The sequence below is a fragment of the Petaurus breviceps genome, unplaced genomic scaffold (genome assembly GCF_028583685.1).
Source record: "Petaurus breviceps papuanus isolate PSGF00001 unplaced genomic scaffold, PetGlider_PUasm1.0 90804, whole genome shotgun sequence".
Lineage (NCBI taxonomy): Eukaryota > Metazoa > Chordata > Mammalia > Diprotodontia > Petauridae > Petaurus > Petaurus breviceps.
The window spans coordinates 12,084,125-12,110,097 of NW_027187348.1; the positions used below are offsets into that span (position 1 = coordinate 12,084,125).

The 25,973-nt window shown below is 38.5% G+C and overlaps 1 protein-coding gene across 2 annotated transcripts in view; it reads left to right on the forward strand.

Moving 5' to 3' along the window:
- Positions 1–25,973, forward strand: part of HECW2 (HECT, C2 and WW domain containing E3 ubiquitin protein ligase 2) — a 449,194-nt gene that overhangs the window by 6,314 nt on the left and 416,907 nt on the right. Inside the window, exon 3 of one of the 2 annotated variants that reach the window (XM_069070166.1) lies at positions 8,501–8,592. The exons of the other annotated variant lie outside the window; for it this stretch is intronic. Coding sequence (XP_068926267.1) covers positions 8,501–8,592 — 92 coding nt within the window. The remainder of the gene's footprint in view (positions 1–8,500; positions 8,593–25,973) is intronic. 2 annotated transcript variants of the gene reach the window in all.

The following is a 25,973-nucleotide window of genomic DNA, read 5'->3' on the forward strand; positions in this document are numbered from 1 at the left end:
AGAGAGAGAGAGAGAGAGAGAGAGAGAGAGAAGGAAGGGCAGGGGGAGGGGGAGGAGGAGATTTTACAATGGTAATATACAGGTTAAGCTTTAATAGGTTAAAACTGCGCTGAGACATTCAGGACATCCTGTGTATTTGTCAGTGTAGATTCTCTGGCTGGGGCTCTGACCTATAGAAGAGAAAATTGATTCACTTTTATGATTTCTCTGATCAAGGAGGGAAATATGGGGCTGGACCTTTCTAGACAAAATGAGTTAGAAATTTTGGTGAGGGGGAGGCTGTGATGAATTGGGCCTAGTATGAGAGGTGTTGTCTTGGCTGTTTTCTTTTCATATTGTCTTCTCATGTTGAATTGAAAAGATGACTCCTCCAGAGGGACAGAGCTGAGGGAACTGGAGATCAAGTAATTCCTTGTGAGGAGCCAATAGGTAAGTAGAAAGATTGCTGACTGTGGAATCCTGACTCCAAATCCTGCCTTTACATTTATGAGTGATCCCATTCCATTCTGTCTTCTCCAACAGATTTCCCCCTCCTATCATCGCTCCTGCACTTGATCTTTAATCTCTCTCTCTCTATGGGCTGTTTCCCTACTGCCTATAAACTTGACCGTGTCTTCCCCATACAGAAAATACTCTCACTTGGTATCTCTTCTCTCCTGTGTGACTTACCTTTTTTTTTGGAAGGCTATCTGAAATCAAAGCCATCATTAATTTTCTTCTAATTTTCTTCTTAGCTCTATGTAATCTGACTGCTGAACTCATTCAGCTGAAACTTTTTTTTTTCCAAAGTCACCAATAATCTCTTAATTGCTGAATCTAATGTCATTTTCTTAGCTCTCATTCTTGTATGACGTTGTAGCAGCAAGCACCCCAGCATCCCCAGGGTGGCTGCCAACACAGGTTCTTAGATCTGCTTTTCTAAAGGAAAGCAACTCAAAATGGGTTAACAATCTTACTTTAATCAAACATATGTTATTTACCTAGTTCACGGGAAAAAGGTCAGCACCCCGAACTTCAGAGAATACAAACAAGTTACAAGAAGAAAGAGGAACAGATCAAGCAGACAGGCTTCCAACTGTCTGACCATTACATCCATACCTAGTCACAGTTACCAGGGAAGCACCAATATCTGGGTTTTCAAAGCCAGGGGGCTTGACGGCTGCCCAGAGTCTCATCTGGTCAAATATCACAACACTTCTCAAAATGAGCCCCAAAACAAAATCTCACATCAGGGTATATATAGCTTTCTCCTGGCTCAGAGAATGTCACAACCCTCTTGACCCAATGCCCAATCACAGAGCACCAAGGTGTAGGCATTCCTGAAAACCAAGCCTCCTGCTACAGGGGGGATTACATTCAGCCTATTAGGGGGAAGAGTATATTTTCAAATCAAGGAAGGTTCTCAGAGTCACTTAAGCCTATCAAAGGGCCTGGGGCAGGGAAGATCTTAAATTCCCATTCCTCTATGTAGTCTTCAACACTGGTTTTTGACCACCTCTTCTGGTTCTTCTCCTACCTATGGGGGCCACTCCTCACAACCTAGGTGGCATCCTTGATTTTTCACCCTATGTAGCCAATCAATTTCCAAGTCCCACCCATTCTAGCTTTGTAACATTTCACATTTATGGTGCCTTCTTTCCTTTGATAGTGCGACCTTGTGCAGACCCTCATCAGCTCATATCTAGGCTGTTTCAATAGTCTGCTGGTTGGTTTCCTTGTCTCAAGTCTTTTTTTATTCAAATCTGCCCTTTCCTCAGCTGTAAAATTGATCTTCCTGAAGTACCAGTCTGACCATGTCACTTGCTTAGTCAATCAACACCAGTGACTTCCTCTCACATGTAGGATCAAGAATAAAAATCTCCTGTTAGCTTTTAAAATCCTCCATAATTTTGCCCCTTCCTGCCCTTCCAGTCTTCTTATATCTTGTGCCTCAACACATACTGTGAAATTCAATGACATTAATCTCCTTGCTGTTCCTTGCACATGAATCTCCATCTTTCTATGAGCATTTCCTCCCATTCCTGGTGTTCTCTCCTTCCTAAGCTCTGATTCCTTGTTTTATTCAAGTCTTGGCTAAAGTCCTGCCTTCTGCCAGAAGCCTTTCCCAGTCCTCCTGTATCTCAGTGCCTTCCTTCTCTCTGAGATTGCTCCATCTCACGACATGCATATAGACACACATACATACCTACACATAATATATAATGCGCACACATGTTACATATTTCTATATATCTTACTTATACATAACTGCAGGCTGTCCCCCCATTACACTGTGAGTGCCTTGAGGGTGGGGACTGCCTTTTACCTTTCTTCAAATCCCCAATACTTAACATAGTGCTTAGCACATAGTAGGTATTTAACAAATACTAGTTGACTGATTGACTGAGTTACCACCTATGTGATCTTATTAGACAAGTGAGTGGCCTATCTGAGTCTCAGCTTCCTTTTCTATCAAATGAAAGGGTTGAACTAGATGCTTCAAAGGTCCCTTCCAGTTTTAATTCTGTGATCACATGACTCTACAAAAGGTACCACTTATGGTTGGAGGGGGATGTTTTGGGAGGGACTGTCTAGTTCTCCTCACTAGCAACACATCATCCCTATAATACTTCTAGATATGAAATAAATTGAGCCTAGTCCTCCTCAACCCAATAAAAGAATTTTAAAACTGTAAACTCTAATATCCTTATACTTTAGGTACTATTAACTCATCTGTAAGCATTAGTACATGCCTAATTTGGGGAACAGAAAACACGAAATCGTTTTCTAGTTTTTTATGGGAGCCTATCTTTGATTTCCCTGGGTAGAAACGTACCAACTGTGTGACCCTGGGCTTAACTTAATCCTGTTTGTCTTAGTTTACTCATCTGTAAAATGAGTTGGAGAAGGAAATGGTAAACCACTCCAGTATCTTTGTCAAGAAAATCCTAAATATGGTCACAAAGAGTCAGACATAACTGAAAAACAACTGAATTGAATCTTTGATTTAATTTGTGGTGACTTCTTGTGCATTGGTCTAGTGATATCTATGGACAGTATGAGAATTAGGAATGGCTGCTGGTAAATATGGATGGCATGAGCACACATTCAGTAACTGGGTGAAAATTTTGGTGGATTCAACTTCACTAAGAACAAGCTCTCACAGGACCTTCTTTCCACATAGACACATCTTGTGAACCACCTTAGCTTGTCTGTCTATGAGATACATGGAGATTCTTGCTTTCATGTTTGGTAGGTTTACTATTTTAATGTCTGGCATTTGCTGAGAGAGTCCATAATCCCCTCAGTTTTCAAGTTGTCTGGGACGTTTGTGTGGTGGCAGAGCTCTTGGCCTCTGTATTTACTGCTTACTTCAGACCTTGGCCTCTACCACCAAGAGCAGTCTTTGATCTTGGCCTCTATCTATAATTGAGGGCATAAAGCACAAAAGGGACCTACCTCATCTGCTAGGTTTCCATTGGGTGGATTTCTTCTCCGAAATTTACATCTAACAGGTTACTTCAGGGATGGCATGATATTCTGTAAGAAAATCTCAATATTTGGTGCTCATGGCCTAAACTTGTGCAAAAAATGCCCTAATAGCCAAAACTGCATTGAATGTGCACTATGTGCCAATTTGTAATAATGCCTTTGCAGGCTGCCCATTTGATGTAATGATTAATTATGGATATAACCTTTTTATATCACTCCACTAAGATCCTGAAAAGCTTGGTCAGCATACTCAAATGAGAAGAAATGCATAAATATTGTTTGTAAGTGATCTACTGAATTGTTTAAGTATTTTTTCCTGCAAAGGTGGTATACTATGGTGTTTTTTTTTTAATGGAAGCTTGGGAAATACAGCAGCAGGTATGCTACTGACCACATTTATTAGCTCTTATTTAAGGGAAAAACCCCTGTGGAGTATCTTCACCTGTTCTAGATAACTGATCTTTACTGTGTCAAGGATCATACCATTCTCCTTCATGTATGCCATGTGCTCCATTCACTTTTCCCATTCCTTTCCCCAATCTTTTCTTCCCTTCCTTCGTGAATGGAACACATTTCCCATTTCCATCTATTGAAATCCTTTTTTTTCCAGTTTCTGGTCAGGTGTCACCTCTTCTAGGAAGCTAATCTCTCCTCTTAAAAGTGATCCATCCTCAGATTTTCCTAGAGTAATTGTGTCTCTCCTTTGTCCCTATCACATACAACTTAGTATCATACTTACTGGTGTACAAATCATATCTCTCAAGTAGATTTTAAGTTCCTTGAGGTTATTTTTTCATTTTTGTATACCCAGTTCCTAGTATAATGCCTGGCATATTCATTGAAATGAGTTGGTGTAGTGGACAGGTAGAGTGCTGGGCCTGGAGTCAGGAAGACCAGAGTTCAAATCCAGCTGCATACACTTATTAACTGTCTGATCCTGGGCAAGTCACTTAACCTCTGTTAGCCTCAGCTTCTTCATCTGTAAAATAGGGATAATAACACCTACCTCCCAGGACTGTTGTGAGAATTGAATAACGTAATAATTGTAAAGCCCTCAGCCCAGTGTCTGGCAAATAGTAAGCACCTCTATACATGTTAGCTATTATCAGTATGTATACTCCTTTCAGTAACTCCTCATATTGTGTCCTCTCTGGGCTGGAGTAGATGACTTTCACTTTGTGACCACCATTCTGCTGGCAAGCTTCTTACATGAGGGCCTTTCCTCTGGTACCAGATGTGCAATCAGAGCAATAATAGAATCATCAAGCTAGGGGGTAATCATCTAATCCAGGGGTTGGCAAACTATGGCCCTTGGGCTAAATCCAGTCTACTCTCTGTTTGTATGGTCTGCCCCCTGTTTTTGTATTGCCTTCCCCCTGTTTTTGTATGAGGTTTGTTTGTTTGTTTTTAAGTAAAAACCATCCCATTAGTTCACAGGCAAGGACACTTAGGTATCTCAGTAGATAAAATGTCAGGCCTGGAGCAGGAAGACTCATTTTCCTGAGTTCAAGTCTGATCTCAGATACTTACTCGTTGTGTGACCTTGGGCAGGTCACTTAATCCTATTTGCCTCAGTTTCCTTATCTGTAAAATGAGCTGGAGAAGAAAATTACAAACCATTTCAGTATATTTGCCAAGAAATCCCAAATAGAGTCACAAAGAGTCAGACATGACTGAACAACAACAATAACAAACTCACAGGCTGTGCAAAACAGGTGGCTGGCTGGATTTGGTCTATGGGCCAGTTTGCTTACTCCTGATCTACTCTGATCTCTTCATTTTACAGATGAGGAAACTGAAGCCCAAAGAAATGAAATTATTTTCAAAGGTCACACAGAGGAAACAGAGACTAACTGGTGGAAAAAAACAATTCAAGACTATGAATGAGGGCTAGTGAACCAATAAGAAAAATTTAGTTTGTGTGACTCTCCTTTGACTCCACCAGTATCCATTTTCCCTATTGCAGGGCTTAGCGATGCCAGGCTTTGGTGTCAAAGGCGGCTTTCAGGATAATCATCTAAGGCAGTAGTTCTCAAAGTGTGAGTTCATGGATCCATGTAGTGAGAACTGTTTTCATTTCTAATGTGACAAATATTGATAGATGAAACTCACATAAACAAAAGCTCTTTGGCATTCTCATAATTTTTTAAGGGTATAAAGGAGTCCTGAGACCAATAAGTTTGAGAATACTGATCTAAGGTATCTTGGTCAGAGTTGCCAGTAAAATTCATTTCGGGTGAGGTATAAACCCTTTTCCCTATGGGAGAGTCACCTAGGGAGCCCTATCCTAAAAAGCCAGCAGTTCACATTGGTTGGCCTCCTTCTAGTGGGGAGAGGTAGAGAGGAAGGTGGGGATCAGTTTCTTGCCATAGACTGGAATTGCTGCTATACTTATGAATGGCTGCAGGGGTTCCTTCTGTTGGTGTTGCCTCTCATTAGTCTGATCTGAATGACATCTGGAGCCTTATGTATCTTTGAATGTATTTCTGTATTTCTGCTAGCACAGAGCTGTGTGCATGTTATCAGCATTAACTAATTGTTTTTGTATCATGTTGGTGGCAGTGTTTACAGGATCTATTCTAGGTTTCTCCAAGAGCCATATAGAAATCTCAACCTTGTCCTCTGTGACAATGTTAGATAGTAAGGTTCAGTCTATTCTATTATATGGACTAGCAGCCTCTCCATTAAAAAATTCACTTCAGGGGCGGCTAGGTGGCGCAGTGAATAGAGCACCAGCCCTGGAGTCAGGCGACCTGAGTTCAAATCCAGCCTCAGACACCTAACACCTAACTAGCCATGTTACCTTAAGCAAATCACTTAATCCCAATTGCCCGCCAAAAAAGCAAAAAAAAAAAAATTCTAAACTGTATGCCTATCACCTACAATGTGCATGGATGGAAGACACATCTGTGCAGAGCTTTGTGCTGACCAAGATAACTGGGGAAGATGCAAAGTTCAGATAAGACACAGTCCTGGTCCTTTTGGAGTTTGCAGAGTAGTTGGAGTTAGGCTAGGGGATATTCTATTTATACAGATAATAATATTACAAAATAATAAAATAGTACATGATAAGCAGATGTACAATTAAAGTTCTATCTGTATGATTGGAGAAGGGCAAAGTCATTACTGACTGGAAAGGATTGAAGGAGACTTTCTGGATAAAGTGGCATTTGAGTTTGGCTTTGAAGGATAAATAAAGTTTTAACAGGTGGAGAGGAGTTTGTCTTCTGTTTCTTCTCTCCACTCTCCCTATCTCCTCCCCTCCCCTCCTTGAAGTTGTTAAGATAAGCATTTCCAGATGGGGTGGTGTTGGAAGTGTGGCTACGTGGTACTGAAATGGGTCACTTTCAATCAATCAATTAATCAATAAACATTCATTAAGTACCTGCTATGTGCCAGGCACCATACTAAGTGCTGAGGATACAAAAAGAGGCTAAAGAGAGTCCCTGCCCTCAAGGAGTTTACAATCTGAAAGAAGATCTTACAATCTTCAAGTTGGTTTAAGGGTAGAAGCAGACAAAGGACTGGTTGTGAGTAGTTGGATTTTGAGGATAGAAGGTTTGCTCTTTGTTTTTTGAAGTTGTGTTGTTTGTTCTATCTAACTATCCAGTTTGGGAATTACACATACAGACACTTGAGTTGATAGATATTATGAACAGAAAAGTCAAACATGTGACCCCATGGTCCACATGAGGCCCATAACACTTCTAAGTGTAGTCCAAACCAGATTAAAATGTAAATAGAAAATATTTAACAAAATAAATACTATAAAACATAGATAATATTACATTATAAAACTAAGTCAACATGTGGCTTGCAAATATCCTTACATACACGTGTAGCCTCTTTTTCTATTTGAGTTTGGTACCACTGATATGTTAGAGTACAGAGAATTCTGCTGAGTTGGTGTCAAGTCTTTGATAATGCTTGGACATTTACTGCTCAGGAGGATAATACATCCTCCTTTAAAAGGATATTCTAGAAAATGTAGGTATCCTGATAGATCAGCAAATTAGATATGCTCTTCATCCCCTCTCAGTTCATGTCTGACTCTTCTATGTTTGTGTAAAACTGTTCTATTTCATCAAAATTCATAGCATTTCAACTGGGAGGCTTGAAAGAGGTCAATTTGGGATAATTTACGCAACTAAGGGGTGAGGAAATGGGGTCCACAAGTTTAGATTCCATTTCCTCATTCCTTAGTTTGGTTGTGAACTGGTAAAGAGATATAGGATGATAGCTTGAGGGGATAGCATGGTCATGCCCTTAAGAAAAGGGTTTTCCTTCCTCCCTCTTTTTTTTTCTTCCTCTCCTTTCCTCCCTCCCTTTTCCTTCCTTCCTTCCTTCCTTCCTTCCTTCCTTCCTTCCTTCCTTCCTCTCTTCCTCCCTCCCTTCCTTTCTCTTTCTTCCTTTAAGAATGGAGAAAGTCACAGCAGTAAAGTGACAGAAATCCCATACCATATGGTTATATAGACTGAAAGTATAAATGATTTTAGAAAAACTAATATAGAGATTCCTGAAAATGATTATCATAGGGCTCTACTAAAAGTCTAGGCACAGACTCCTATGCAAGCCATAACTAACTAAAAAGTTAATTAGGTTGTTTCAAGATACAGTTCTGACTTTTTGAGGTTGATTTCAACTAGTGCAACCACATTCCTTGGTACCACTGTTAAGGAACAGGATCCTGGGTGGTAGGGACCATGGGACTGATTGCTGGACTCTTTTTCATTAAACAAGCATTTATTAAAGGCAAAATATACACATAGGCCAGAACCAGATGTGTAGCTCATTGTGTAAAGTGCTCGAGACACACAAAATAGCAATCCTATCTTCTAGGAGCATATGGTATGGTTGCAGTGATGTCACGTACATAAGCAACTTTAATACATTAGTGTATATGTACATGAGGGAAGTACAAAATAGAAAATGGTATGAGTTCTGATGAAAAAAATCATAGGTTCATACGATTTATCAGTGACAGAGACTTTAGAGTTAATCTGCTTCAACCCCTTCATCTTAAAAATAGGCAAATGAAGGTCCAGAGAGGTGAACAGATGAGCCCAAGTTTATTACTGGGAAGGTCTTCGAGGAGGTGGCACTTTAGCTGGGGCTTGAAAGGTGAGTAGGATTCCTACAGGCTGAGATTTGGGGGAGAGGGCGTTCTAGGTCTGACGTCAGTGACAGCTGGGAATATGCAGCATGTGTTCAGGGAATGACAGATTAGCCCACTTTGGTCTATAAAGTCTGCAAGAGAGAATAGTCATGTAGGAAGTCTGGCAAGGTAGTTTGGAAGCAGCTAAGGAGGGTTTTATGACTTTGCAATGCCTCTGTCTTAACAACCTGTGGAGTCAACTACAAGAAGAGATGCTTTTTGTGGGTATAGGGGGGAGGCAATGGGGAGAGGCAGGTGTAGTATAGTATAGTCTAAGGCAATTTTTAGAAATGAATAGCATAGGGCAGCTAGGTGGCACAGTGAATAGAGTGCTGGCCCAGAGTCAGGAGGACGTGAGTTCGGATCCAGCCTCAGACACTTAACACACACACACACACACACACACACACACACACAACTAGCCACGTGACCTTGGGCAAGTTACTTAACCCCAATTGCCCTCCAAAAAGCCAAAAAAAAAAAGAAAGAAAGAAATGAATAGCATAGTAGAAGCAGGAGAACAATTTTTACAATAACAACATTATAAACAACTTTGAAAGCATTATGAACTATGGTTAACACAATGACAAACCACAAACACAGAATACTCATGATGGAACTTGCTACCCATTTCCTAATAGAACAATATTGGACTCAGAGTATAGAGGCACACACACACATATATATATATATATATATATATATACATATTTGTATAAATGCCTTTATATATATATATATATATATATATATATATATATATGCATTTTGTATGTGGTCAATGATGGAATTTGGTTTTTTTGGCAGGTTCATAATAGACTTTGTTTTTCTTGCTTTTTCACTATAGGAGGAAGATAAGAGGAAGAGAATGCACACCTGAAAATAAAATTAAACTAAATTAAACTTTAAAGAGGAAATAACTAGGGGCAGCTAGGTGGTGCAATGAATAGAGCACTGGCCCTGGAATCAGGAGGACCTGAGTTCAAATTCAGCCTCAGACACAACACAAAAACTAGCCATGTGACCTTGGGCAAGTCACTTAGCCCCAACTGCCCTACCTTCTCCTCTCAAAAAAAAAAGTAAAAAAGGAAATAACTAGTGTGGTAAAACACAAAAACAGAAGTTTCACAAAAGGACACCATCCTGTCCTCTATGCCCCCACATCAAGAATATTTGGAGATGGTTTGGGGTAAATTATGTTTGAAAATCCTACTCTACCAAAAGATAATTGAATAAAAGAGCTAACCAATTACCATCTGTGATCACATAGTGAAAATAGGCTCAAAAGAGGGAATGGGACATAGGTTCTTGTGAATTTTAATGTGAGAGAAGGAGAAATGACATAATTTGAAAATATCTGAGTGCCGTCCAAGCCTGAATGTCCCATTGCCATGTGTTCATGGGTTTAGGGATATAAAACTAAAGTAAGCTAATGTGGTTGTATTTGCCTCGGACCTGTTCTAGGTGATGATGGTTCATCTCATTTTCTGGCAGTGTCACAGATCATGGAAAGAGTGCTAGACTGGAGATGAAGAGCCCTGTGTTCTGATTCTGGGCTTTTTGCCGATTTATTGTGTAGCCTTTGGCGTCTCTCTTAAGTACTGAGTCTGTTTCCTCATCTGAAGTTTAGAGTAGGTGTTTGTAAGGGAGTTTTATAATCTGTTTTGTCCTAGCTTGGAAGGTAAAGGATAGACTGAGTCACGCCACAGGTCTAGAAAAAAACTGCTAGTGGTTGAATTTCACAGTCCATTCCTATGGAGTCATGGGATTAGAACCCTAAAGATAGAAGAAACCTTAAAAACTCATTGAAACAGCCCTATGTTTTTAGGCAGAGACCACATTTATACCATTCTGACTAAGTGAAAGAGAAAGGAGATGCTAGCCCACCCTAAAGTAACCCTTCTAAATTTTGAATTTTCTAATTTCATCAGTTATATAATTATTCAAACTTAAACTTTAATGATTCAGTATCAATCTGTTTCCAATTTTTCCATTGTTAGCAGGAATAAGATCAATGATTTGGAGCTAGAAGAAATTTTGAAATCATCCAATTCAAATACTTCACTTTACAGACAAGGAAACTGAGGCCCAAAGAAGTCAAGTGTCTTGACAAATATCATACAAGTATTGAGTGGTAGAGTAATTCCGAAGTCTTTCCACTGGACCAAGATGCTTTCTAGAGTGCCTTGATCCTGTTCTTGGGATAATAACTCTTCTTTAGCTAATTCAGTTCAATAAAGCTTTATTCATCCAGTTTCAAAAAACACTAAGTAACTATTGTGTGTCGATCACTGCCTGAAGTGTCCCTTAATCTCATGGACTTTATGGTAGCTGGATTGATGAGCATTACCAAATCCTGGGTGATGCAATAAGAAGCAAGTTAATTGCTCGGACTTAGCTGGAAATGAGAGGTGTTTAGGTCCTTGGAGGAATAGAATGTAAATAAAATTGGTCCTGGCAAGTTAGAATCAAGAGGCAGTGTGATAGAAGGAAGGAAAATGGGATTTGAAGTTAAAAGATTTAGATTCAATTCTGACTATGCTTCTCTTTGCTCATGTGTCCCTGGCTAGGTAAGTCATTTTGTCTCTCAAGAACTTGGTTGCTAGATAATTTTAATGACCCTTGTGGCTCTAAATTACATGCTCCTAAGTTTCATTCCTAGTTCATAACAACTTGTGTAAGTTGATATGCTTGAATCCTTCACACTTGAAATGGATCTGATTAAGGTGAAACATGGCAGAAAAACTTAGTTGTTATGGTGGGTTACCAATTGCACATAAGTCAGTAATGTCATTAATGCTGATTTTGAACAGAGTAGTAAGGATGTAGAAATAAAATTATAGCATGAGGTAAGAGTTCTGTCATGCTCAATATTGGCCAGGTGCTTATTAGAGCACCAAGTATAATTTATGGTTCTACAACTTCAAGCATATAGGAAAATTGGACAGGGTTCAACAGAATGCACCAAAATGATGGAATAAGCCTTACAAAAACATTCTCAAAAGATTATTTACCAAGAATACAGAGAATTAAAGACCACTGAACATCAATGTTGTGGTTTAAGATTACTTCTCATTCTACCCTTAGATTTAGGGGTCTTCTGGTTAAAGTAGAGTCATAAAATCTTGGATTTGGAAGAGGTCGTGAGGTCCGACCTTCTTACCTCAGGAGTTCTTTCCATAAAATCCCTGACAGATGGTCATTCAGCCACTAGAAAACAATTTGGTTTCCCCCCCTTCATCCAGAGCTCTATTGGTGAGTGAGACATACTTATCCAGTGTTTGAAGTATTGAAGCCTTTCTGATTTGCCATAAGTACTCTGTTTAAGCCATTCTCAGTCATAGGATCATTTACTAAATTCTGCATGCAAAGCTGTAAGTTGCAAAATAGTTCCTGGTCTTCATTGATAGAGCAAGTTTCCTCATAAGCAGTTCCCTAAGGTGATGAAATCACAGGTCTACCCCTCCAGCCACCATATGCAAAGCCCAATATTAGGTAGTAAGTGAGAAATGAAGATAATTGTGTCAATTCCTATCTCCAGGAGCTCACAATCCATCTAGTGAGTGGCTAGGAAGAGGAGAATGTGACACAAACTTGACTACCTCCGCCCCCCTCACTGCCTCATCCCATCCCACATTTGTGCTATAATGGAAAGAGAACTAGATTTTTAGTCAGAAGACCTGAATTTAAATCCTGGCTCTGTCACTCACACACTTTGTAACCTTGAGCAGTAACTCAAGCTTCTGAGCCTCAGTTTCCTCATTTTTGAAATGAGGTTAATATTACCTGACCTGTGTATTTCAAAGGATTGTTGTGAGGATCACATAAGGAAACTTTGATAAAGCAAAAGATAACACCCAAAGGTCTGAACATGAGTGATGCAGTGGTATTGCCATTGACAGGAAAGAGGAAAGTTAGAATGAGTCAGTTTTGAGGGAATGATAAGTTCTATTTTGAACATGTTAAGTTTGAGATGCTTCTGGGACAGCCAAGAGAACATGTCTAGGAGGTAGACGGAAATGTATTTCAATCCTGGTTCAGAGGATGGGACTGGAAATACAAATTTGAGAACCTAGCTTATAGAGGTATAAGGTAAAACTCACAAAATCATGATCTCCAAATAATTATCTGACTGACCACTTTGTGGTCACATTTTGACTCATTTTGTGAGTTTTAATCTCTTCAACTCTATAAGAAGTTCGCTGAGTAATCCAAGGTATTACAATGCACTGTAGCCTTCATCATTTCTCTGTTCTCAAATATGCCCTTTAAGTTTTCTAACAATCTGTGTTTGTCACATTTTATCTGAAAACTATAACTTCATACTGAATTTTTTTTCATAAATGTTTTTTGTTTTTTTCGAAAGCCAAGCTGTTCACATATGGAAGAGACAATACCTTGCATTCATAGCAAGTTGATTTAATTCTTTTTTCTTATATAATCATTCATTTTCTGCCCCTTTTAACAACCAAACTGTTCACATAAGAAAAGGGCAATTCCTCACATTGATATTATTTGAAACTGTGGATGTAGATGAGACTGCCAAGGAATAAAGTAGAGGAGGGGGAAAATGGTGGTCAAGGACAAAATTTTGGTCACTCCCCACTTAAAAAGGACCCAGAGATGAGTGGTCAGGGAATTATGAAAACCAAGGAAATGTGGTATCATGGAACCCTAACCAATTGTATAGTTCCACCTCTTTCCCTGTGACAGGAGGAAAGGAATAGAGAATGAATGAAACTGCTGAGAGCTTTAGAGGTATGGAGGCAAAAGTTGATCAGGGTCATAAGGAAAGCCTCATTCTTCTCAGCAAAGAAAATCATCTCCTTTAAGTGTGTGAGGGTAGGTGGATTAGGGAGGTTTAAGGACTTGAAGAGAAAGGAAAAGGTTTGAAGCAGTTTCTGTAGGCAAATATATTGGTGGTCCTAGTCATATTGATTCCCTAACAGCAATGAAGCTGCAGCCATGATCATATAGGCAGCATACATTTTAATAAATGAAAGCAGTTCTATTTTGAGAAATTTTCCAGCAATGCTTAGCAGCTTGGTAGCAGGATTAGATAAATCAGATGGAGGCTACCCAGATTTTTTTTTATTAATTTTTTATATTGAATTTAAACACCAAAGAGATTATTTCTACACACACAGCCAAATGCAAAAAAGAGGATTCTGTATGAAACTGTAAGTCTCCATTTCATGCTGCTTGCATTATGAGTTTACCCCTATTTGACTATAAGCAGAGAAGGAAAGGAAAAAGGTCAATGAGGCAAAGAATTCTAGGGTACAGACAGATCACTGAAGTGCCTTCCAAACGAGATAAAGAGGTAAGTGACACAAGGGAAGGAGGAGAGAGAATAGGAGATGAGGTGGTCAAGGGACTGGAGGTCATGAAGGGAGTGAAGAGTGGGTTTGCTGTGAGAGAATAAAAGCAGAGAGAAATTTAGGAAATTGTGATTAGAGAATAGAATTTTGGGATTTGGGGATTAGAGGTGGGAATTTTAGGCCTTTTGGGGAGAGAGTGAATTGGGAAATTTATCAGCCCAAGTACACATTGCATTTATTCCCCACTCCATACCTTTATCCATAGTTCATAGTGAGCAGAGAGAGGAAGACTTGGGTTCATAGATCTAGAGCTGGAAGGGACCTCAGAGGTCATCTAGTCCTTCCTTTTACAATTTGAGAAATAGAGACCCAGGGAAGTTAAGTGACTTGTTCAAAGTCACAGAGTAGTGTCAGAGCTAGGATTCAACCTAGGTCTACTGACTACAAAACCAGCATTCTTTCTACTGCCCCACTGTGCCTCTCACTCACCTTGAATTCCTTTCCCCTTGCCATTTAAGGTCTAACTCCTAATTTAAATTCCATCATGGAACTTTCCCTGACCATTATGGTCTTCACTGATTTCCTCCTCTACTGATCTCCTCCTGTAATGCAATTGAGCATCAATCCTATGCCGTTTTACTTTGGTTCACCAGATGTTTTGTTAGTTACTCCAACTAGTTTGCAAGCTTCTTGGAGGTAGAGACCTTTTCTGTGAGGCTTTACATTTCCTAGCTCAGTGTGAGCAAAAAGTAGCATAATAAATTGATTGATTTTGCCAAGAAAGGCATTTGCATGGTTGTGTTTCAGATATTAAATGCTAAGCTGTCAAATAGAGATATATCAATAGTCAGGTATCCATGATTTCATCAGTTTGGGAACTCTGACTGTAAATTAGTCTTAGAGAGTTCTCTGAGATTCAGAATGCTTTGTTCCTGGTTACACACTGCCCTCATGTCAAACAGAGGTGTCACTATGATATTACAGTGCTTAGGAACTAACAGGTCAGAGAGACTAGCTGGGCTTTGCAGCAATCATGTGCCAAGCTCCATTCTTATACCTTCAATTGCCTATGGGAGTAGAGACTCTTACATGTTCCACTGGCCTCTTTAATTCAACAAGAACAAAGCAGAGCTTATCTTACCACCTCCAACTGCTGCCTGATTTAAAAATTTTTGTACTCAGCACCACAGTTAGGCCAATCTCCCATGTTTTAAGCCTTTCGATTCTTCCCTCTTCCTTACTTCTCTCATCCAAGCACTTATCAAGTCTGGTTGATTTTCCCTCTGAAAAGTCTTTTATATCCTTTCTTTCTTCTTCATTCCCAGCACCCTGATACAATGCATCATTGTTAATTGTGTGGACTATTGCAATAGACCCCCCCCCCCCAGTTGGTCTATTTCCATTTTTTCTATCTCCAAACAATCTATCACACCACTGTTAGTTGAAACTTTCTTATGCATAGAACTTGTCATAGATTTAAAGCTTGAAGGGAACTTGGAGGAGGAGCTTGATAAATGCTTACTGGCCATTGACTGAGTAGAGAAAAATTTGCTCTAATCTTCTCATTTTATAGATGAGAAAAAGTAAATAACTTGCCCAAGGTCACACAGGTAGAAATTGGCATACATAACCAGTATTTGAACTCAGGTCCTCTTTCTCAAAACCCAGGATTCTATATCCCACTGCCTCAGTCATTCTGTCCTGCTCAGAATGCTTCCTACTGTCTACCAAGGAAAGTTCAGGCCCTTTTACTGACCCCTCTTCTATTTTAAGGCCCTCTATAATGTGGTACCACTCTGTCTTTCCCTTTATCCTACCAGGTAGTCTAAATTCCAGTTAAATGAGATGACTTGTTCCCTGTACATGTCCCAAATGTTACCATTTCTGTGTCTTCATCAAGTGAGATTTTTGTAAAAATGCTTGGGTGGTTCCCAACTTAGGATTCAAGTCCTGTCTTTGACAGACTGTGTGACCTTGGTCAAGTCACTTAATCTCTCAAAGGTCCCAGGTGATTCTCTTAAGTTATAAAATACAGAGCACATGCTGATCCAAATCAATAGAGTGAATTCTCTTTTAGGGGTTCCTTATGACAATGGTATCATAGGTTTGGTCCCCAAAAAGAGACCTTAGAGGTTTCATTTTATAAATCAGGAGGTTTAGGAGACTGAGGCCCAGGGAAGTGACCTGTTATAGTGGTAGTATAGGTAGCAGTAGCTTGTTAGTAGAAAGCATGCCTTGTCTGTAGTCAGGAAGATCTGAGTTCAAACCTGGCCTCTGACACTTACTATGTTACCCTGGACAAGTCACTTACCTTTCACCTGCCTCAGTTTTCTTGTTTGTAAAGTGGGAATAATAATAGTACTTACCTCCCGAGGCTGTTGTGAGGATCAAATAGATAATAATTATAAAACACTTAGCATAGTGCCAGGCACACTGTACAAATGCTGCTTTTTGTTATTGTTGTTATTGAGCAAAGGTGGCATTCAAACTCAATCTGACTCCAAATCTGGAGCTGTTTCCCCTACACAACACTGCTCTATCACAAATGGATAAAACAACCAGGGGAGAATTGGTTATAAAATAGAAAATTGCTTTTTTGCTCCTACCTCTAAAACAGTCTTTGAGTATCTAAATATAGAACTTTTGTTAAATTGAAATTTACCCTTGTAAAATTATATTTTTCTTTATTTTTTAAGCAACAGAAATAGTTTTTAACATATTGCCATTTGAAAGTACAAATCATGCGTTTATGAAAGGTTCACTGCAGTGTATGAATATAACATAAACTTCAGTATCTCAAATTATATCCCCCTATCCAATTCCTTCTTTTCCTGTTGTTCTTCTTGATCCCTGAAGCCTTTGCCATGATAACTGTTTTGCCCTTTCTGAAACCTTCTCTCTTGGCTTCTGTGAAGGTGTTTTCCCCATGATTCACCTCCAGTCTCTCTGACCACTCTTTCATATTTCCTTGGTTGACTTTCTGTCCTTTTCCTTCCTATCCAACATTGGTTCTGTGCTTAACCCTCCTCTCTATCAATACTCATTCTTAGTGAACTTATCTACTCTCAAAACTTCACTGTGCAAATGGCTCCTAAATCCTTTGCTATTTTCAACTTTCTCTATAACTTTAGTCTTATTATTTCTGACTATTGGATTCTCCCAACTGAGCATCTCAATGGCACTTAACAGTGATTTACTGATTTTATCTCAAAAATATTCCTCTTCCACTAATCTCCTGGTATTTTTGATGATACTACCATTCTCCCAGTAACTAAAACTTCTAAACTCAAGGTTATCTTTCACTCTTCCCTCTCTCTCCTTCCCTACCCTCCCCCCAAACAGTTGTCAAATTTATCCTTTTTATCTATATAATGTATCTTAATATCCATCCACTCTTAACATTACATTTTAAATATTGTGAAAGACACAGAAGGTCAATTTGCCATCCCTAGGCTTCCTGATTGTTTTACATCTTCTTTTAAAAGATAGCCATTATCTGATTAAATATTATATTTTGAGGTATCACATTGACTTTAATTTTCCTTCCTGAATTTTAAAATTTCCAGATAGCATCACTACTACTTTTTTATATTCTACTTATTAAAGTACTTCCTAAGGTAGATATACTTCATGTATAAAAATTTTCACCCATCAAGCTCTTAATTCTTTGCTAAACAACTCTTTTCTTCTTAGAATTCAAGCACTTCCCAGACATTACCTCATTTATTTCCCATCCTGAACGATTGATTCTTTCTTCAATTTTCAAATAAGATCAGAGGTCAAGTCATGTACAGGGTCAGAAAATGAGATAATATTGAAATGTTAAATAGAATTGAAAACATTTAATAATCAGTTTGTATTCTAAACCATCTAATTTCTTTTTTATACTCTGGAACAAGCTGGAAGAATACAGGAATACACATGAATGAACAAAAATCATGAACTATTAAAAAAACAAGCTTTTTTTTTAAAAAGAAAATGTGGATTTTATGTATTGGGCAAGAGACAAATATGTAGGAAAAGAGGAAGCTGATGTTCAGAGAAATAAGGCTCAAGGTCAGTCATTTGAAAATCCACTTTCTACACTGCTGAAATGATTTTCCATGCATATCTGAACATATTCTTTTACTCAGGAAACTCTAGTGGCTCCCTATTGCCTCTAAGATAAAATATCAGCATCTTCTCAAATATGTGACAAGGTCCTTCACATCCTGACCCCAAGCTATCTTTCCAGCCTTCTTACATATTACTTTCCTTCACACATATTGTGGTCCAGTCAACTTGTCTTCTTACTATTCATCATTCACAGTTACATTTCCCACCCCTGTCCCTTTGTACTGTCTGTTCTTCTAGCCTAGGAATATACTCTCTCCTCACCTCTGCCTGATAGAATCCTTCACTTCCTTCAAGACCATTCTAACACTACCCTACCTTCTAAATAAAGTGTTTCTTGATTTCCCCAACTACTGGCGCACTCTGTCCTTAGCATCCAATCTTATATTCTTTAATATCTGCATATACTTATGTGTGCATGTTATCTTGTCCAGTAGAATATAAGCTCATGAGAGTGGAAATTGTTTTATTTTTTTGTATCTGTATCCTCACTGCCTAACACAGTGAGTTCAGGGCCAAGACATTTGTGGATATAGTATAGTTAACTTAAGTTGCTTTTAACTGAAATGCTTGTGATGATCTAAGGAACTGGCTCAAAAATTATTAAAATTATAACTACAAAGAACCTTAGGAAATAGGTAGATCCATTGCCTAATTTTACAAATGGGGAAACTGAGGCCAAGAGAGGTGTAGTGACTGGCTTAAAGTATTAAAGGAATGCTGTTCACTAATTTTCATCTATTAACATACGTCAGAGTGCTAACTAAGCACTTGAAAAAAATAGCAAAACACAGATAGTTCCAGTGTCTGTCTGTCCATGAAGAAATAAAGCTTTATTAAGTGTTATTTTTGGCCTTGTGCCTAAAAGAAGGAGGAGTGGAATCAAGAATGGAACAGCCATAGCATGCATGTATTTTTATTGTCTATGCTTGTTCATTCTGCCCAAAGTCTCACTTCCAACTAGTGACTTGATTTTGAAGGATTTAGGGAGAAATATTACATGTTTGGTCCCAACATTCTCAATGCTAAAGTAAGGATAATAATAGTACCTTCCTCCTAGGGTTGTTGTGAGGAATAAATGTATTTGTAAAGTACTTAGCACTTGCCCAGCACACATTAGGGAACATATCAATGATAGTTTCTATTATTATCATCCATTTTTAAAGAATACTGGGTTGAGTCTAGGCTCTGTGACTAACCTTGGGCAAACAAGCATAATCTCTCTGAGACTCAGTTTCCTTATTGAAACACAACTTTTTGGAAACAATCTTCAGATTGCTGTTCACTGCCTTTGATTAATTTGGAGTTCCATTCTTGCTTTCCGGTGTAACTGGAAGAGGGGTATAGATTCCCTTCAGGGTAGAATTAAGATGCGTTAGAAGTTTCATTTTCTTCCTGTCCAAAATCTAATAGATGAATGTGTATTCCTCAGGAGGTACTTTCCAGACGAGGTACTCCATTATTCTTGGATGCTTGGGTAATAAATAGGAACTAAGTAGGCATTAAGGACTGAGGGGAAGGCGCCTTGGTTGTGGAAAGGTGACCGTATATAGTAATACAGATATATTTAAATGCTGGAAGCTTGGGGGCATTCTCAGCTATCCTGGGACTATCTTCCTATGGCAAGCCTGACAAAAGGAAGATACACTGTAATGCAGGCACTCTGAGGTAATGGATGCTGGTCTGTTTATTGCAATAGCAATGCTATTTATTTGTGGGAAACGGGATCTCTTTTACCCTTGATTAATCATCACCGGGAAACAACCTTTCTTTTTTGGGGGGAGGGGTGCCTCTTCCTTTATTATTATGGGATGAGGTAACAAGGCCTCACATCGCAGAGCTTCACTAGAGATTGAAACACCTGTTATTTATTTGAGCACATAGAACTCTCTCTCTTGATTATACCCTTCAAGCTCCTTGTGTTTGGAGTGACCAACTAGGGAAACGAAAACCTCTACCCTACTTTGACTCTCTTCTTGGTCATCCCTGGAATTTGAAGAGTGGGCAGTCACCCTGATCAGCTAGTTCTTTCTTTTTTCTTTCAAATTAATTTTATTTTTAGTTTACAACATTCAGTTCCGCAAGTTTTGGAGTTCCAAATTTTCTCCTCCTCCCTATCCTTTCCTTCCTCCCCCCATGTCGGCATGCAATCTGATGTAGGTTCTACATATACCTTCACATTTAGCATTAGTCAAGTTGTAAAGAAGGATTATAACCAATGGAACGAACCACGAGGAAGAAGAAACAAAACAAAACGAAAAAGAGAGAGAGCAAGTAGTTTGCTTCAATCTGCATTCAGACTCTGCAGTTCTTTCTCTGGATGTGGATATGCTTTTTCCATCATGAGTCTTTTGGAGTTGTCTTATAGCCTTGCATTGCTGATAAGAGCTTGGTCTATCAAAGTCAGTCATCACAGATACAATGTGTCTGTAATTGTGTACAAAGTTCTCCTGGTTCTGCTCCCCTCACTCAGCATCAGTTCATATAAGTCTCTCCAGGTTATTTATGAAGTCCGTCTGCTCCTCATTTCTTATAGCACAATAGTATTCCATTATAATCATATACCACAACTTGTTTAGCCATTCCCCAGTTGATGGGCATCCCTTGGATTTCTAGCTCTTTGCCACCACAAAAAGAGCTGCTATAAATATTTGTGTACATACGAGTTCCTTTCTCGCTTGTATGATCTCTTTGGGATGGAGCCCTAGAAGTATTTCAGCTACTTCTTTTTATCCTCTGTCACTATCCTTCCCCCCCACCCCATGTCACAGCAGACATAATCCTAGCTCCCAGTTCCCTTTCCCTTGTCATTCAGCATCAATATCTGAAGAAGCAAAAATCCTTTCCTTCTTGTATCTCTCTGAATTTTCATCTCTATTTACCTTGGAATGATTGGGGCGGGGGGAAGAAAAGAAAATTTGGAAGAGCCACTTTGGGGACCATTATAGTCTATTAGGGAAAAATAAAATGATTAATGGCAGCCTTCTTCAGTGCTGCTCCTCTTCTGTTCTGACCACATGCCCTCTGGGAACCTCCTCCTCCAGTTTTATAATTTTGTTTACACACTTTCCTGAATCCTGAATCATGTTCTTTCTGGATCCTTGTGATAATGGAAACTTTCCTCTCTCTAGAAAACATTGCACCCATGACTAGCCTTTCCTGTACTGGGTGCTTCTTCTTTCCTTATGCCTTCCATGGCCCAGAAGGAAGAATAGGCACACTCCTTACTCCACACTACTACTCCTAAACTACCCAACTGCTACCACTACTCAGAAACCTCTTCTCTTTGAAGTTTTAATCCATTCTTTTATGTAATTTGGTCTAGATCCTTTGTTCTTTATCCTTCTTTCTCAAGGAATTCAGTACTTGGTTCTCAGTCTTCCTTTCAACCCCTCTTCTCCCCCCACTTCCTTATACTTAGGAACCTTAATGTGCATGTCAATATCCCATTGAATACCCTGACCTTCCTGTATGTTCATCAGTTTCTTCAACTTTCATCACATGTAATTTCACTCAATCTAAGACACCCACAAGTGATGTAGAACACTGCTAGAGAAAGACAGGCTCCTACAAATTTGTTATCTGATCTCGATCAGACTATCACTTCCCCATGTGATCCTTAATTTTTCCCTGATTGTCTGTCACACTCTCTTTAATTGAGATTCCAAGCCATCTCTTTGACCCTCCATAGTATTCTCTTCCCCCTCTGAATCAAAAATGACAATATTTTCTACTTTACTGAGAAAATCAAGGCCATCTAACTAGCTTTCTCCTTTCCTACTCCATGCCCTGAAATGCTGCTACATAGTCATCCATTCTCTCTTTCTTTGTTCTAGTCATTTACTCAGAGATGACGAAGTATACCCCTCTATTTATACTTTTCATCTCATACCTTCCTATCTCTTTTGGGAACCTATCCCCTTGATCATTCATTTCCCAGCCTTTTCTCATCTTCAAGCTCTCCATATCAATTGACTCCTTTCCTGTTGCCTACAAATATACTTAGGTCCCATCTGTCCTTAAAAAATTTACTTGATTCTGCCATCTCCTCAAGCTATCATTCTACATCTCTTTTCCCTTTTACAACCAAACTCTTTGAAATGATTGCCTAACCTTGTTGCCTTCATTTCCTCACATGTCACTAGCTCAGTCTGACTTAAGTCTCCAACACCTGACTGAATATGCTCTCTTCAAAGTTATCAATAATTTTAAATTGTTAAATCCAGTGGTCTTTTCTCAATTTTCATTCTACCTGATATCTCTGTATATCATCTTAAACGGTTACAGACCCCATCTTATTGGATAGTCTCTTCTTCCCATGGTTCTGTGACACTTTTATTTCCTAATATTCTTCTTATTTGTCTATACCTTCCCCTCACCTCCATATCCTAGATCATCACCCATCTTGATTATTAAATGGGGTTATCAAAGCTCTTTACTGGAGCCTCTTCTCATCTTTTTCAGTAATCTTATCAGTTTTCATAGGTTCAATTATTGTCTCTACATAGTTGACCCCAAAATGTATAATATTTCCCACCCTAATTTCTTTTCTAAACTCTAACCCATATCTATCAACTACTGGATATCTGGACCTGAATGCTGAATTGAAAACTCAAACTTAACATATCCGGTCTCTCCTCTAAATTTCCCTATTTCTATTGATATCTCCCCCATCCTTCTGGCCCTTCAAGTTTGAAGTGTCAGAGACATTTTTGACTCTTCCTTGTTCCTTTAATTTGCCAAGTCTTATTAGTTCTACCTTCCAACATATTTCACATTGATGCCTTTCTCACTGACATAGCCACTGCTGTTCTTTAGGCCCTCACTACATCTATCTTGTACTGTTTCAGTAGCCTCCTGATTGGTATCTAATCTCTCCCCCTTTCACTTCATCCCTCAATCAGCAGTCAAATTAATATTCCCAAATAACTGATCTAACCATGTAATTGGGGCAGCTAAGTGGTAGTAGATAGAACACTAGGTTTGGATTCAGGAAGATTCATCTCCTTGAGTCCAAACCCATCCTCAGACACTCACTATCTGGGTGATCCTGGGCAAGTCACTTCACTCTGTTTTCCTAAGTTCCTTATCTGTAAAATGAGATGGAGAAGGAAATGGCAAAACACTCCAGTATCTTTCCCAAGAAAACCCAAAAATGGGGTCACAGAGAGTTAGAAATGACTAAAAAATGACTGAACAACAATAACAACAAAACCACATAATTTCCCTCCTCAAAAATCTTTATTACCTTTCTTGTTGCATCTGGTATAAAATGAAAACTTCCCAGATTAGACTTTAAAGACTTTCAGAATCTTATCACCTCCCTTTATAGAATTAATTTCTATTACTCCCCTTATCATACTCTATGGTCCATCCAAACTAGCCCGCTTAACTGTGCTCCAAACTGGATATGTCATACACCATCCTCTTTGTTTTTGCCTCAGGGTCTCCCCCACATCTGGTGTATATTCCCCTCTTAACACTTTGGAATCTCTTGATTCCTTCAGCTCTCTAATCAGGTGTCCATTCTTTTCCCGAAGGCCCTCCCTGCCACAGTTGTTATTATTATGGTTCTACTGAAATTATCTTTTACTTACCCACCTGTGGACCAGTTGTGGCACCCTTATAAGAGCAAGTATCTCAAGGGTAGGGACTTTTTCATTTTTGTCTTTGTATCTTCTGTGTCTAGTACAATGCTTTACACAGTGCAGGTGCTTAAAAATTACTTAGGGAATTGAATCTGTAAAATGAAAAAGCAATGGCTGGAAGGCAATTTCATTTTTTCTTTTTTCATTATTATTTTTATTAGTAACAGCCAACATATGAATAATATTTAGCTTTTTAAGGTGCTTTACCATCTATTCTCATTTTCACACATGATAATTCCGTGAGGCATGTAGAAATCACTTAAGAGGTGAAGAAACTGTGGTTCAGTGGGGTTAAGTAACCTGCCAATTACTGCCAAAACCCATGTTAGAAGACAGTCTCTTCTGATTTGTACATCCTTATTTTTTCCATGAAGTCATAATCTCTTATGAACAAATTATGGCAGGGCATAAGATATAACAACTTTTAAAAAAAGAATGGAGTAGAAAGGTAATAAAAGAGAAGAAAGAAAAATACATAAGAAAATAACCAGGATCACTAAACTAGGTCTTTTGAAAAACTGACATGACATCTCTAGGAGTTGGTATCAAGATGGGGATATGATTGTTGAATGTCAGTTTTCATTTCTTTTATATGTTGTTTGTATTTTGTATTTGCTGTAGTATTTTGGGCTTCTTTTCATTAATTTTAGCTTTTTCTTTTGTCTCTGCTGAGTGTGAATGGCAATAGATGAGAATAAATGAGTACTCCAAGTTTTAAAAAAATTTTTAACAACCTTGTCTAAGTCTTATATAAGAGTAATTACTCTAAGATGGAAAGAAAATATCTCTGAGTTCCAGCTATGCATTTATGGACCCCTCTGATTTTTTCACCCAACATGCTTTGAAAGCATTTCTTAGCAGATTCTCAGTCAGATTTGGAAATGGAAGGGTAGGGAGAGAGTTCATTCTAACCAACATCTTGATTCAAACATCCAGGAAAGTGTTAAAGAAAATATTTATGCATTGGTGTAATTTCCTGAATTACTAGGTCTCAAAAATTTGTGTAACACTTTTAATGTATTAAGACCTGTGTGGTATAAGACTGATACAATCATGTGGTATTTTGGAAAGAGCACAGGTCTTAGAGACAGGAGAGATCTGAATTGGAATTCTTCATCTAGCACTTAGCTTTGGTTTATCATTTGCAAAATGAAAAGAATAATAGTACCTATCTCACAAGGGGTTTTGTAAAGAACAAATAACAGATAATATTTAAGGCACTTTGAAAATCTTAGGTGCTATATGAAAATTGGTTATTATATTTCCTGAGTTAAAACATAAAATACTTTCATACCTTTCTTAATGTGTAAAAACCTCATTGTAATGCTTATTATCTGATATCTTGTGACAGGAGGACTAAAACTTTTAGAGTACAGTGTTAGCAAGGCATGTGTACTGTTTTGGGAGAGAGAGTATAATGCAGTGAATAGAGCACTGTACTAGGAGTTAGGAGACCTGGCTGTGTGATTTTGGGTAAGAGCCTTCACCTCCCTGGGCCTAGTTTCATTATCTGTAAAGTGATGAGGTTGGCCAAGATATTCTCTAAGGCATAACAATCTTTTAATCTACATGCATTAAATTAAAAAAAAGACAACAAACCAAAAGGAAAACACTCAAAACTTATCATTCTACCAGCAGAAAAACTATCTTTTTCTCAGAGCATATAGTTGAGTCCTCATGCTTAAATGTTAAAATTTGGATCAATTATGTAATTCCACACCATGAAGTTTAGATCATTAATTGGAGTCCTGGAATTTTCATGTGTCCATTAAGATCTCATAAGGGTATAATCTAAGGTTCTTACTTTGTACTGTCAAAACATAAATTTTTGTCTCATAACATTTCAGGAGATACTTTTCTGTAGTGATTATGTTTTAAATGAGAGCTATGTTCTTAGGGAGTTAAATTATAAAAGCTTAAAATTAATTTTCTCAGATTTGAAACTATAAAAGATAGTGAGCTGGGTTGGTCAGAGAAACTTGACTCTGCTAAGAGACTGGAGTTGTGGAAATCTAAACTGCCAAGTTTTTGGAGGGATCCCTGAGATTTGTAGCTGGTGGACAGCTATTGGAAAAAGGGAAATTTCATCTGGATGGAGTCATTTATATGAGACAAGAAATAAACTTAAATATCTACCCTATGGGCTCATAGATTTAGAGCTGGAAGGGAAGTTAGAAGATTGTTAGTCCAGCCTCTCATTTTTGAGAACCCAGAGAGGTTATTTGTAGAAACTGAATGGGTAATGGGAAAAAACTCCTAACAATA